Source organism: Salmo salar, chromosome ssa25 (genome assembly GCF_905237065.1).
Source record: "Salmo salar chromosome ssa25, Ssal_v3.1, whole genome shotgun sequence".
Classification (NCBI taxonomy): Eukaryota; Metazoa; Chordata; class Actinopteri; order Salmoniformes; family Salmonidae; genus Salmo; species Salmo salar.
The window spans coordinates 28,788,468-28,804,757 of NC_059466.1; the positions used below are offsets into that span (position 1 = coordinate 28,788,468).

General features: G+C 43.3%; 1 protein-coding gene across 1 annotated transcript in view; it reads right to left on the bottom strand.

The window, feature by feature from the left end:
• LOC106586407 (E3 ubiquitin-protein ligase SH3RF3) overlaps positions 1-15,505 on the bottom strand; it is a 75,771-nt gene extending 60,266 nt beyond the window's left edge. The window contains exon 1 of the mRNA XM_045707732.1: positions 14,872-15,505. Within this exon, the coding sequence (XP_045563688.1) occupies positions 14,872-15,246 (375 nt within the window). The 5' untranslated portion in view covers positions 15,247-15,505. The remainder of the gene's footprint in view (positions 1-14,871) is intronic.
• Between the last annotated feature and the right edge of the window lie 785 nt (positions 15,506-16,290).

Sequence of the window (16,290 nt, forward strand, 5' to 3'; positions counted from 1 at the left end):
AGAGACAGAGAGAGAGGGAGAGACAGAGAGAGAGAGAGAGAGAGAGCGCCGTCAGCTGTATTCAGCAGATAGGCATTATCATGCCACTCATACCAGCATGAGGCTGAGAAAGAGACAAAGAGAGAAGCAGAGAGAGATAGAGAAAGAGGAAGAGAGGGAGAAAGGGAGAACGGGAGACAGGGAGAAAGAGAGAGCAGGAGAGAGGTTGAGAGAGAAATGGTCGGAGAGCGGTGAATTTGAGAATTGGTGTAAATGAGGTAGAAGAGAAAAGTGTATTTTGGAGACAAGTGTCGCTGCGGGGGTTCGCTTGTCCCAGTTTCCCTCTGCCTTCTACAGTAGCTCTCTATTATAGCAGCTCTGTGTAGCACAGATGGTTCAGTAAACCACTCTCATGTAATGGGTAACCTTGTTTGAGACCTGAAGACTTGTGTAAGCTTCCTGATTAAATGCCTAGTGGGCTAACATAGTATTGTGCACGTAAATCGGGGTAGGAGAGGCTGGTTTGGTATGTGACCAGTCAGTAAGGGGTTGAGGATAGGGTAGGAGAGGCTGGTTTGGTATGTGACCAGTCAGTAAGGGGTTGAGGATAGGGCAGGAGAGGCTGGTTTGGTACGTGACCAGTCAGTAAGGGGTTGAGGATAGGGTAGGAGAGGCTGGTTTGGTATGTGACCAGTCAGTAAGGATGTGAGGATAGGGTAGGAGAGATGGGTTTGGTATGTGACCAGTCAGTAAGGATGTGAGGATAGGGTAAGAGAGATGGGTTTGGTATGTGACCAGTCAGTAAGGGGTTGGGGATAGGGTAGGAGAGATGGTTTTGGTATGTGACCAGTCAGTAAGGGGTTGAGGATAGGGTAGGAAAGGCTGGTTTGGTATCTGACCAGTCAGTAAGGGGTTGAGGATAGGGTAGGAGAGGCTGGTTTGGTATGTGACCAGTCAGTAAGGGGTTGAGGATAGGGTAGGAAAGGCTGGTTTGGTATGTGACCAGTCAGTAAGGATGTGAGGATAGGGTAGGAGAGGCTGGTTTGGTATGTGACCAGTCAGTAAGGATGTGAGGATAGGGTAGGAGGGATGGGTTTGGTATGTGACCAGTCAGTAAGGATGTGAGGATAGGGTAGGAGAGATGGGTTTGGTATGTGACCAGTCAGTAAGGATGTGAGGATAGGGTAGGAGAGATGGGTTTGGTATGTGACCAGTCAGTAGGGATGTGAGGATAGGGTAGGAGAGATGGGTTTGGTATGTGACCAGTCAGTAAGGATGTGAGGATAGGGTAGAAGAGATGGGTTTGGTATGTGACCAGTCAGTAAGGATGTGAGGATAGGGTAGGAGAGATGGGTTTGGTATGTGACCAGTCAGTAAGGATGTGAGGATAGGGTAGGAGAGATGGGTTTGGTATGTGACCAGTCAGTAAGGATGTGAGGATAGGGTAGGAGAGATGGGTTTGGTATGTGACCAGTCAGTAAGGATGTGAGGATAGGGTAGGAGAGATGGGTTTGGTATGTGACCAGTCAGTAAGGATGTGAGGATAGGGTAGGAGAGATGGGTTTGGTATGTGACCAGTCAGTAAGGATGTGAGGATAGGGTAGGAGAGATGGGTTTGGTATGTGACCAGTCAGTAAGGATGTGAGGATAGGGTAGGAGAGATGGGTTTGGTATGTGACCAGTCAGTAAGGATGTGAGGATAAGGTAGGAGAGATGGGTTTGGTATGTGACCAGTCAGTAAGGATGTGAGGATAGGGTAGGAGAGATGGGTTTGGTATGTGACCAGTCAGTAAGGATGTGAGGATAGGGTAGGAGAGATGGGTTTGGTATGTGACCAGTCAGTAAGGATGTGAGGATAGGGTAGGAGGAATGGATTTGGTATGTTGCCAATAGTCTCTCTGTCAAACTGATCAGAATAAATTAACCTCAGAATGAAGTGTTAACGCATCTGCCGTGAGGATAAACATCACTTCACCCCACAATGAGAGGGAGAGTGATGGAGAGATGGAGAGAGGGAGAGAGGGTGAGAGAGAGCCAGAGATCACCAGGCCTCCTGATGAAACAGAGGTTTAATTTGCAGCAGAATAATCATCAGCATCACTCAGCCAGGCAGAGAGAGGGATGGAGGGAAAGAGAGAGAGGGATGGATGGAGGGAGAGAGAGGCTCTAAAGATGATGGACTCTCCATTTCCCTTTACACCCACAGAGATATAGCCAATTACACACACACTGCATCACAGAGGAGATAGCCAATTCCAGGCACTGGCAGACAGCATACAGAGAATGGGTTTTAAATGATCTGTCAGGACTGTGGAACTGCTCTGCTGCAACCTGGTCAATACAGAGATCGGAGCTGAGGTGTGTGTGTGTGTGTGTGTGTGTGTGTGTGTGTGTGTGTGTGTGTGTGTGTGTGTGTGTGTGTGTGTGTGTGTGTGTGTGTGTGTGTGTGTGTGTGTGTGTGTGTGTGTGTGTGTGTAGCGGCTAAATTGAGCTAATCAGACTGATCAATGACATCATGTCCACATTTCGTCCAGCAATGTCTCTTTGTTTGACAAGACCTACAGCTCACACCTCTCTCTCTCTCTTCCTCTCTCTCCTTCTCTCCATCCCGCTATCTCCTGTTGACTATGTCTCTCTGTCTCTTTCACTCTCCTCCTGTAGACTAAACAAAGAGAAAGCAGACCCTGGTCGCAACAGGACGTGACACACTGCTTTCACACATGCGAACACAGACAGACAGACAGACAGACAGACAGACAGACAGACAGACAGACAGACAGACAGACAGACAGACAGACAGACAGACAGACAGACAGACAGACAGACAGACAGACAGACAGACAGACAGACAGACAGACAGACAGACAGACAGACAGACAGAAAGGCAACACATTTCCATTATATAATTCTTCAGAGAAGTGTTGCACAGGAGAACATTAATACCTAATGTTTATAGTAGTTTCGACCTGGAGGATGAGTGACCATGTCTGGGGTTTGACGTTAGATCCTGTGATAAGACATCAGGCTTTGGCTCAGTGGGCTGATACATTGTTGAGTTGCACAGAGAGATGATCTAGTCAGTCAGATTGGTGACTGATCATTTCTTATTATCCTTTCCTCCGTGTATGAATTACACTAGGCCAGCTGCCAGACCTGACTGACTTCTCACCCTCATCTCCATACTAACAATGGCGGGGGGGTTAACCTTTTAACCTTGTGTGTGTGCGTGTCATGGGGGGGGTAGGAGTTAACCTTTAACCCCATGGGAAATACAGCCAAGCTCAAAATGTGTTTAGCCCACAACACCCTCATCTAGGCCTATACGCACATCTGGATCTCCACCTCCAGCTACACGCTACTTCTCTCTTTCAATCTCCCTCTCTGTCCCATTTCTTTCTCTCTTTATCTCCTTCTCTCTCTTTCTCTCTCCAGCTCTCTCACACTACAACACTCTTTCTTCACACAACTACAAGTACAACAATCCCATATTGATCAGCTCACTGACAGCACAGTGTGTATTATATCAGACCAGGCAGCAATAAAATTGGGAACACTGTGTATACTATTACCTAATCCACATACAAAGTGATTACTTTGAGGTGTGCATCCAGAGGTGACGTGTGCTGAACGCGGAACGAGGGAGAGTTCGGTTTGTTGTTTTCAAAGTTTTCAAAGTCTGAAAAAGTGCTCTGTTGAAAAAGGTTGGTTACTAGCTACCTTTTGAATTTGGATTCTGCGACGTGGTTAGTATCAGTTGCTGGGACCGCTATATCTGTCAAAGGATCCTGACAACCAAAAGTTTGAAGAGCTGCTTGGCGTAACAGCTAGCCTAGCTGCTAACTAGCTATCAAGCTAGCAAGATTTCCTTGACAGCTTGAACACAGCCCACGACACGGTTAGCCCTTGTGGCTGGGACTGCGGATTGTGTCCTGCTTGTGGCTGTCTAAATCCCTGCTGTTTGTTTCTGTTTAAATCTGTCCTGAGACCTGCCCTGTCTGGGACTGCGTGGGACTACCAGCGTTAGCCTACGTTGCTACCATGGCACCCAAAGCCAAAGGTGGGAGTCATGGAGAGGACAGTGTTTCTCTATCACAGGTAAAGGATCTTTTAAACAGACAAAAAGGGTTCTACAAGCAGTTGTTATAACAACAGGAAAATACTGTAGCTTAAAGAGCTTTGTCCAAATACTGATGGACTCGACTAACAAAAGAATGGATGATCTGACCAGAGAGGTCCAGGACCTTAAGAATAGTCTGCAGTACTCCCACAGAGAGGTGGATGTCCTGAAAGAGACCTGCAGCAATATGACTACAAACTGTAAGTCCTCTCATTATTAACAATGGGAAAACAGACTATTTAGAGGGACAATCAAGGAGGAATAACATCGTTGAGGACTGCATACAAGAGTCTTCACATGAGAACTGGGCTGATTCTGAGAAGAAAGTAAGAAAAAGTATCAGTGAAAAGCTGCAGGTGGATCATTTGAAGATTGAGGTGGAGCGCGCCCACGAGTCTGAAAAACCTGTAACCAGCCCAGGAGACAGACCCAGGCCTATAGTGGTCAAGTTCCTGAGGTTTAAGGACAGAATGGCTGTTCTGGAGAGAGCCAAGAACTTGCGAGGAACCAACATCTTCCTTAGAGAGGCCTACACATGCAAGCTGTGTGCCCGAGGAGGAAAGAACTGATCCCAGCCATGAAATCTGTCAGAGAGCGTGGGGACATTGGGTACATCCGCTACGACAGGCTCATTGTCCACTCTCCCTCCCAAAAGACTGGGAAGAGTGAGAGCCTAGCTTCCGGGTCGGTAGCTTCAGCCCCACATCACACACACACACACACACACACACACACACACACACACACACACACACACACACACACACACACACACACACACACACACACACCAACTGACACTCACAAGTGCCTGATTGACTGACTCTATTAGCCGAACAATGTTCTTGTCATGCTTTGTGTGTTTCTTTCCTTCATATTATGTCCATCTCTGATCAGCTACCCAGGAAAGGGCTTAAAAAGGGCTTAAAATTGCCCCTATTAATATATGTATCCTTAGAAATAAAGCTGCTAAAATCAGATAACATTCATATATTGGCCATCTCTGAGACTCACTAAGATAATTCCTTTGATGATACAGCAGTAACAATACAGGGATATAAGATCCACAGAAGAGACAGTAATGCCTATGGAGGAGGCGTTGTTGTATATGTTCAGAGCCATATTCCTGTATAGCTGGGAGGGGATCTCCTATGTAATGCTGTTGAAGTGTTGTGGTTGCATGTTCACCTGCCTCAAGTGCTAACATTCATTATCTGGATAATATGTGTGCAATTCTTGACAATGTGTGTGATGTTAACAGATAGCTGTCTGCTCAAGAGGAAGCTACTCACTGTAACCAGTGCCTGTAATCTGGTTCAGGTTATTAATCAACCTACCAGGGTATTTACAAACAGCACAGGTACTAAATCATCCACGTGTATCATTTTTACCAATGCTGCAGAACGTTGCAATGAAGCTGTATCCGTACCCACTGGATGTATTGACCATAATATAGTGGCCATATCTACAAAATACAAAGTTCCAAAGCCTGGGCTTAAAATAGTGTATAAGAGATCATACAACATTTTTGTACTGATTCCTATGATGAGGAGCATCCAGACACTGCACTTGGTCCATTTATGAAATTGTTTCTTCCAGTTATTGATAAGCATGCGCATGTTAAGAAACTGACTGTTAGAACTGTTAAGGCCCCGGGGATCGATGAGGAATTGAAAAGCTGTATGGTTGAGAGGGACGAGGCAAACGGAGTGGTGAATACGTCTGGCTGCACATCTGACTAGCAAACTTACTGTAAGGTGAGAAATGATGTGACTTAACTGAACAAAAAGAAGAAACTGTATTATGAAAACAAGATAAATGACATAAGTATGACGGAAAAGCTTTGGAATACTTTCAATTAAATTATAGGCAGAAAGACTAATTCAACTCCCTCTTTCATTGAATCAGATGGCTCATTTATCACAAAACCTTTTGATGTTGCCAGTTACTTTAATGACAATTTCAATGGCAAAGTAGGCAAACTTAGGCATGAAACGCCAACAACAAACTGTGAGACATCATATTCATGCATAAAATACCTAATAATGAAAGAAAAGCATTGTAATTTTGAATTCTGTAAAGTTAGTGTGGTTGAGGTGGGAAAATGATTGTTGTCCATCAATAATGAGAAACCGCCTGGTATTGACAACGTAGATGGAAAGCTACTGAGGATGGTAGCGGACTATATTAACACTCCTATTTGACGTCTTTTTTTATCTGTGTTTGGAAAATAATGTTTGTCTCTGACCTGGAGAGAAGCCAAAGTCATTCTGCAACCCAAGAATGGTAACGTACCCTTTCCAGGTTCTAACAGCCGGCCAATCAACTTGCTGCCGACTCCTAGCAACATTTTGGAAAGAACTGTGTTTGACCAGATACAGTGCTATTTCTCTGTAAACAAATTAACAACAGACTTTCAGCATGCTTATAGAGAAGGGCACTCAATATATACTGCACTGACACAAATGACTGATGATTGGTAGTAATAAATGGATAATAAGAAGATTGTGGGAGCTGTTATGTTAGATTTCAGTGTAGCCTTTGATATTATTAACCATAATTACGGCAGGGGCAGTCACGAAATGTAATCAGCCAGTGATTGTCAAGCAAATAACTGTTGGTCACATGGTAATTGACCGTAATTAACATAAACACATTTAGCATCTCTGGCTTCCACACATAGCCTACAAGCCACTGATGCAGACCTTTGGAGCATCTACATTTTAAAAAGTATAATAAATCCATGTAATATACCTTACACCTTCACAATAAATCTATTATTTATTTTAGACAGGTCTAAAGAAGCATGATATGAAGAAAATGTAGTCTATTTCAGGAGAACAGAATAGCATACTCTGAGTTGTCCTTATGTTAGGTCCTGATCTGGCTTTGACAAATTGTTGTCGGCTACATTTAGCAGACAAGATTTGCTTAGAATTCCATGGCATTATTTCATAGTATGAAGAATACAATTGAACAAAGCTGAATAAAATAGAACGGATATCTCCAAACGATTTGAGGGAGTGCGCACATGCGGCTATTCTGTTTTGAGCGGTTAACTCAGAAATATTCCTATATGCTTAGAGTTTTTAATGTAACTTTAGTTGTTCTACAAACGTTGGGCTATATGTTTAGATTTTTCATACATTGTAAGGTTGCATGATGAGACTAAAGATGATTTGAAAAAAGTTGCTTGAAAGGCAGGAGCTCTGCTTTGTTTATTGTGCAGGCTTGTACACACTACATCAGTCACTCATTCACAATTTGACAAGCACTTGATAATGCCTAGAATTTCATGGCAGTATCCCCTTTGTGTGGCCATAATGCACCCTAAAAAAATCCATGCCTTTTGTGGCCAGTGGCCGTTGTGCCCTTCTCCCTGAGTGCTGCGCGCTCCATCATGTGATTGGGTCTTTCTCACGGGCTACAAGTGAAGACAGACACATCGGGGACGCTACTGCACGTGTCCTTATCCAATTCCGAGGTGCATATTGAAGATATTGGAAGAATTGTCCACATTTACTTTTTGTCAGCCAACAAGATGAGTAGGCCTAACAAACAGCAAAACACTAGCCTATGTCAATCTACTATCCCCATAGTACAAAGGTTTACCTATTCTATTCTGTGTGAGAAATAAATATTCTAAACATGGTCTGGGACAGTTGTGGGATGCGATAGATCCCAAATTAATATAACCACAAGCATCAAAAAACATTTTCTTTCGCAATGTGGCTGACGCAACAGATCAGACCGTTTAGTTTAAAATGTTGATAAACTATTAGTCTATTTCTTCACATTATAAGTGCAGCAATGCGCACATGGTAGTAGCCTATAAGCGCGAATGTTCCATTACCGGAAAACACCATTCTCAAAAGTGACCGCAAATGCAGTTATGCATGTAATGCTTTTATTAAAAAGGTGCATTTTTATGGAGAAAATTATCTTCCCCAAACTTGAAACTCACACGCTGCTTATGTATGCCAGTTAGGCGCTACACCGCTTAATTTTTTGAAGTTATTTGGCCACTTTAGTTGTGATACAAACCTTATTATAACATATAGGCCTATAGGCTAGGGTACATGAGCTGTGTGACTATGATTCGAAAAAAGTAGCAATAAAAAGGCATTGTTTCTTATGCTGGGCATCATTCACAAGTGATAATATATAATTCACAAGTGGTAGGCTAATATTGTCACACATCAGAATATTCTTGATTTAATCTTGTCTTTACATATCGAAACAGGGGCAGCGGGATAAAATACATGATATCTATGTACTTAAATAGTGAATGGAGGACGCTTTCCCCCGTGGTTTATTTTCATAGCAGCCAGGTTGGCTATACTCCTGTTGTAAATATAAACAATGTGCTTAATATTAGGAAAGTTGAGAAATAAATATAGTAGTCCTAGCCTATAGAAAGCTGATGGGATCCTCCTCTTTTTAATAGAGGCCATCAAAACTCTGTAATCTCATGCAATTGCATAGCCTATTGAAATGTTGAGCAACATGAGCTCATGGGCTGTCATGAAGTGTTTGATTAGATTTTTGAAAACATTTGCATTGATGTCAGAGTGATTAGAGGGACAATAGAGTGCTGAGTACCAGGCAGTTGTCAAGTTTGGTAGGCTACTAATGACCATCAGCAGCATCAGAGCTTGGAGAAGCCTAATTACCGTGACTAAACGGTCACGTGGAATTTGACTGCCTTCATGACTCGTGACCGCCGGTGTGGCGGTAATACGGTCACCACAACAGCCCTAACCATGATCTGCTGACGAAAAAACGAATGTGTTATGGCTTTTAAACCTTTGGAGCTATCTATCTAATAGAACACAGAGGGTTTTCTTTAATGGAAGCTTCTCTAATATAAAACAAGTGTGGTGTACTGCAGGGAAGCTCTCTTGACTTTTTAATAACCTGCCACTGGCATTAAACAAAGCATGTGTGTCTATGTATGCTGATGATTACACCCTATACAAGTCAGAAACCACAGCTAGTGAAATTAGTGCAACCCTAAACAAAGAGTTGCAGTCAGTTTTAGAATGGGTGGCCAGAAATCTCAGGCTAGTCCTGAACATCTCTAAAACTAAGAGCATTGTATTTGGTACAAATCATTCCCTACGCTCTAGACCTCAGCTGAATCTGATAATGAATAAGCAAGTTGAGGAGACTAAATTACTTGGTGTTACCTTGGATTGTAAACTGTCATGGTCAAAACATATTGATTCAATGGTTGTTAAGATTGGGAGAGGTCTGTCCGTGATAAAGAGATGCTCTGCTTTTTTTGACACCACACTCCACAAAGCAAGTCCTGCAGGCTCTAGTCTTATCTTATCTTGATTATTGCACAGTCATATGGTCAGGTGCTGCAAAGAAGGACCTAGAAAAACTGCAGCTGGCCCAGAACAGAGCGGCACATCTTGCTCTTCACTGTAATCAGAAGGCTAATATCAATACTATTCATGACTGTCTCTCTTGGTTAAAAGTAGAGGAGAGACAGACTGCATCACTTCCTGTTTTTATAAGAAACATGAATGTGTTAAAAATGGCAAATTGTTTGCGTTGTCAACTTACACATAGCTCTGACACACACACACTTACCCCACCAGACATGCTACCAGGGGTCTTTTCACAGTCCCCAAATCCAGAACAAATTTAAGAAAACGTACAGTATTATATACAGCCTTTGATTGCATGGAACTACTTTCCATCTCAGATTGCTCAAGAGAACAGCAAACCTGGTTTAAAAAAATTATAATAAAGCAACACTTCACGGCACAACAACACCTTTCTCCTATTTGACCTAGATATTTTGTGTGTATGCACTGATATTTAGGCTATGTGTGATGTTTTAAATGTATGTAGTTCTGTCCTTGAGCTGGTCTTGTCTATTAATGTTCTGTATTATGTCATGTTTCATGTGGACCCCAGGAAGAGTAGCTGCTGCTTTTGCAACTGTTAATGGGGATACTAATAAAAAACGAAAATACCAAATACATAGGATATGCGGTATGTTGCCTGAAAAAATTATTGTTTACCACATTCTTGTCAGGATTCACCTTTTATATCGCCATTGCTTTTGGCGGGAAAGAGCAAGAGACATTCAACTTTGACCCTGTTGTTGTGATCGTTGTCATGGTAACCCGAGTGACAGCAACCTTGTGACAGCACTGCTTTCATTTTTTCACAATCACAAAAGTAAGTCAGCAGCTCGCCATACTTGTAAATCATTTGTAAATAGTTACCTTGTAATATGTTAATTTTCCTGTCATGGTGAATAAAAAAAGGTTGAGAGGCAGTAACAGTCCAGTAAGGCAGTTCATTACCATGCAGATCAGTCATCACCAAAATCAACAACCTGGCACTCATTACATACACATTACACATCACCTTTACTAAAACTTCATTAATACCACATTAATACTGCATTAATACTGCATGTGTCTGGCTGCCTTCAATGTGCTCTCCATATCAGAGACTCTCCCTGTGGGCTGGGCTGTGTGTGTACTGTATATATAAGTGTGTGTGTTTGTGTGTGTCAGCAAAGACGAAAGGTCCCCTCTGAATCCTCTCTGCCCTTTATCCCCTGCTTCGAACTGGAGCAGCAGGAGCCACACACACACACACACACACACACACACACACACACACACACACACACACACACACACACACACACACACACACACACACACACACACACACACACACACACACACACACACACACACACACACACACACACACACATTAAATGATATTCTTGCTCCTTAATTAATAAATGATGAGGGTGTAAGTGTTCAGAGGAATACATCACAGCTATGACTGGCTGTCTAGTCTGTAGGGGACATCTTAAACTAACCCATCTCTCTTGCTATCTTTCTCCCTCCCTCTCTGTCACACACACACTCATGAAAATGACTCTCGAAAGCATTCCTCACAGAGCTAAAGGATTGCAGCACATTACCAACACATGGGGATATCTGTAAAGAAAGAAAGAGAGAAAAAGAGAATGTGTGTGTGTGTGTGCATGTGTGCATGTGTGCGTACGCATGTGTGTGTGTGTGTGTGTGACATGTTTTACTATACTTGTGAGTACCAAGTCCTAACAAGAATAGTAAACCAACTAAAATGTAAAAAAGTGAGGATATTTTGCCGGTCCACACTTATAAATAGGCTATTTTAGGCATAGGGATTAGGTTACGGGTTAGAATTAGGGTTAGGGGTTAAGGTTAGGGTTAGGGGTTAAGGAAAATAGGATGTTGAATGTGAATCAATTGTTGATCCCCAAAAACTCCTCACAAGTATAGTAATACATAGCTGTGTGTGTGTGTGTGTGTGTGTGTGTGTGTGTGTGTGTGTGTGTGTGTGTGTGTGTGTGTGTGTGTGTGTGTGTGTGTGTGTGTGTGTGTGTGTGTGTGTGTGTGTGTGTGTGTGTGTGTGTGTTTGGGTGTGTGTGATGGTGTCAGTAGCAGCAGCTGTGTTCTCCTCTCTTGTCAGAAGCAAAAGCTTCTATGAAACTTTAATGTCAGTCTGTCTGCCTGAACTCAGATACAAAACACACACTGCAACCCCCTTTGCTGCTATTAGTCTAGTAGTAATGTAAGGTGGTGGTCTGCGCTGCCCTGTCATCACCAGGGTGTGTTACTAATGGTAGCAGAGATCAAGGCTCAGGACTACCTGTAAATACAGGTGAACACACTTCAAAGCCTTGGTCTGTGGGTGGTGATGTCACCATTAAGCACCTCTGAAACTCAGCGGGGAAAAGGCTGACCTCAAAAACATACGTACAAACATGCACTGAGTATACCAAAAATTAGGAACACCCCCCCACCCCCATTTTTGCCCTCAGAACAGCTTCAATTCATCGGGCATGGACTCTACAAGGTGTCAAAAGCATTCCACAAGGATGCTGGTCCATGTTGACTCCAATGCTTCCCACAGTTGTGTCAAGTTGGCTGGATGTCATTTGGGTGGTGGACCATTCTTGATACACTCGAGAAACTGTTGAGCGTGAAAAACCCAGCAGCTTTGCAGTTCTTGACACAAACCGGTGCACCTGCACTTACTACCATACCCCGTTCAAAGGTACTTACATATTTTGTCTTGCCCATTCACCCTCTGAATGGCACACATACATGTCATACCATGTCTCAATTGTCCCAAGGCTTAAAAATCATTATTTAACCAGTCTCCTCCTCTACACTGACTGAAGTGGATTCAAAAAGTGACATCAATAAAGGATCATAGCTTTCACCTGAATTCACCTGGTCAGTCTATAGCTCTATTCCACTGGACTGGTATTACTATAGAATGTCCATTATGTAATTATTACCCCAGCATGTCCGTTTTACAGTCGATGATTCGGGAAGGGATTAGTTTTACCAAGCTGCCCCTGTAGTTTGACCGGTATGACGGCAGCCTGGAGGCTCCTCTAGGCGTGAAGATATTTCAAATGTATAGGGATAGTCTAATACTGGCCTAATGGTCTTCAGTTCAGAGAAAGTCCAAATAATAACAAATAAGAAGCATGAACTGTAACCTATGCAGACCTTTAATTAACTGACGTATTTGGTCATTTATCAGTTCACTGGGACAATATCGTCCACTTCATATTTTCAAAGACAAACATGGTACTAGGAAAGTTAATATGTGACAAAACAGATTCATATGTTGGCTACGTGCAACACTTTGTTTTAACAATCAATTTGTTCCCATATTCTTACCCAAACTGGGTGCAGCACCTGTTAAACTCTGTAATATCCCTTAAAATACTGGGATGACGACTCGCACAGGATAAGTATTGTTAGAGGAGTGGGGAGATTGACAAAAAACAGTAGGTTTTTAGGGCTGGAATAAATCCTTCCTGCCAAGTAAAAATTACTGACATGGCAGATATGGACAGGACTAAAATTACGGATGTGGTGATTTATGCTTGTGCACAAAATCATATTACCTGAGCTCCCCCAATAAAACGTATCCCGTCCGAATACGGTTTATATCATGGAAAGAGCAGGTGTCCTTTATGTGTTGTATACTCATTGTACATACGCACGTACACACCATATCTACGTCCTGTGGAGTTTGGGTAGTGAATAGATGTGATGTTCGCAAACGATTCGTTATTTTTGATTGACCTGCTGGCCGCAATGAATTCTACAGCAGGATTAAAACGCGCTCCTCTGGTGACTCCAGAGACGTGCTCCGGTCAACAACCCTCTGTCATATAATTATGCGCACAGACAAAGTAGATCACGATGCAGGCAGTATATAGAATAAAAAAACATGTGTAGAACTGATAATTGATTGCATGGTGCAAGAATGAATGCAATGAATTGATTATTGAATGTTTTGATGGACACAGCCTTGTAGAGCCAAAACATACTCTTCTCAACACTCGAACTCGAGAGCGAATCGTCTGGGGTGCACCACTTCGCGAAAGATATTGTGCTAATCACCCCAATCAATGCATTCCTCCAAGAGTCGTTCACAATCTAGTCCGGTTGCGGCCACAACTAGACCTCGTTTTCAATTGTACCAAGAAATAATCTTATTTGTATGCCTAGCAATAAACAAATTCACATCGTTTAAAGCACGCTTTTACAAGTCTCAGTCTAAATGACAGCTCCAATAAACCCTTTATGGGGAACGACATGTGAACGAGAGGCTTGTATAATTATTACTATTTCGAGTTTTCAGTTCATTGTTCGCCGACAGTAGGTCCTGCGTGCTCTTGGCATTACTGACTCAAATGAACAAAATTAGTTGAAAGATCCAATTCAGTAAAAAGAGCCGAACTTCTCATCAATACGGTGGGAGAGATGGGGAGATTGTGAGTGTTTTCTACTCCGAGTCTCCTGCTCTCACAAAGAAGCTAAAACAAACAATGACTGGTCGGAGAGAGAGAAAGAGAAATACATTGAGAGACAAAGAGTGAGGGAGAGTAAGCGTTCCAGTACTCAATTCATGATGAGTGTTTAGATTCTACTGCTTCTGCTAGTTGTTCTATCTGGCAGGTCTGCTGGCTGCTGCCCACCACACATTCTCTCAGTCCTGGGCTTATGTTCAATAGTCACCCTGCTCCCCTTCAGAGAATTGACAAGTGTGAGAATAAAAAGCACCTATTGGCCAAAGACTTGACATGCTATGACATGGAGCTGAAAGCATGAACAAATATGTTATCTGCCTATAAAATATCCATACAGTATAGGCCCTAACATCCAACAACCTTAGGATACTCTTAATAAACCTAGATGAATAAACCTAGATTAATAAACCTAGAGTATGTTATATTTAAAGGCCCATTGTGCTGGCTGTTATTGTTCAGCCTCTGTTATGAAACCTATGCAGCCGTCTGCTGCATCTCTAGACTACCTGTACACAGCACAGCCATGCCACTGAGGTAACTAAACCATATCTTGCAGCTATACCTCGCTTGACTGTCTAGCAATAACATGAATAGCACAGGAGACTGACTGTATCTCTTACTTTCTCTCTCTCTATACCCCCTCTCTCTCTCTCTCTCTCTCTCTCTCTCTCTGTGTGTCTTTAGCTGCAGGAGTTGGGGGTAGAGCACACATAGGAAGTCTTTCAACACATGAGTGTGTCAAATTAGATTTCCCAAACAGATTCTCAGTTGTCCAGCTATGCAGCAACACCACCACCCCCCACACATGTATACAGCAACTCGGTTCTTCAGAATTCTAGCCAAGGAACATTCTGTACAGCAAGTTGGCAGCCAACCAGTCCAAATACCAAGTAGCAGAGCTAAGTACCTTAACGGGGGAGCTCCTTGTGGCCACCGGCAGGTCCCTGATCCCACTGCCTGGGGGAGAGGCGCTGATCCCGGCTGCACAACCCAATGACTCTCCGCCCCCCACCTGGGACTGCCTGGTACTGCCTGCATTCCGTGGCCGCTGTTTGATCCCGTCCAGCAGGCGGACCAGCAAGATATTCGCGGGGAGGTCGTCCACCTCACAGCCGACTAGGATGCGACATTCGGGACATCTCAGTTCGTTTCTGGAGCTGACTATGTTCTCCAAGCAGCGGCGACAGAAGGTGTGTTGGCAAGGCAGGACTTTAGCTGTAGTGTCCAGCCTTTCCAAACACACTGAACACTCCAGCAAATCCAACAGAGACGACTCGTCCATCTCACACTGCGAATATTCCTTACCGATTATTATTGACGTTAACCGAGTGGGTGTTGGTTTCTGATTTCGCGTTTAATGCACCAGAAACTGAAGAATACATATCGGCGTAGGCTGTTTAAAAGCGCAATCTGTTGTGCTATTTCCCCGAACTGAGCCGGTTAAGGCTACCAGGCAACCCCTCTCTCTCTTCTCGCTCTCTCTGCTTGCTCTCCCTCGCGCAGCTGTGCAGATTGCACTGAGGTCTCTCTCTCTCTCTCTCTCTCTCTCTCTCTCTCTCTCTCTCACACACACACATACACCATCAGAAGGAGATGAGAGAATTGGGAATCAAACTGACCGTTCATTCTTTACAATTAGCCCCCTACCAGTTATTCATTCATACAGCTAGGCTACCTACGTGTCAGATGGGTATAGGCTATAGGTGCTCAGTGAGGCCTGCCAGAGAGAGGTGATAACCAGTGATTATAAGGCAGTGTGGGAGAGCAGAGCTCTGTGTGTGAGTGTACGTGTGGTTATGTGTGTGTGATAATGTAACAGTTGTGTGGGTTGCAGAGTGGAGAATGGATACAATCAGAAATAATGCAACACAGATTATCACCGAATCCTGTCACCATCTTCTGGGATGCGCTCCAGAAACAGTAGTGTTGGAACACAGGTTTATCTTTAAGTGTTATAAATATGGTGTAAAGTCAATAACCAAACTGAATCAGATATTTGGTGGACTCCGTTAGGAGAGTAGGATGGTAGGTTACTCTACCACAGAATAACCAATGGAAGATGATAGATACTCAATAAAAAAGACATCAATCAGAGCAGACAGATGTGTGAAGACACTGCCACCCTGCGGACAACTAGAGAAATAATTGTTTGTTTGTCTTATCTTGTGGACAGTTGGTAGGTAGCCTAGTGTTGTTGGTAACAGAGGGTTTCTTCTGCCGCCTGCTGGTGAAATGTTGAACTAATCGATAACCCAGACGTTTGGATGAAGCTACAATAGAATCTCATTTTATCTGTGAGGTTTCAGTTCATTTTGACCTCAAAACA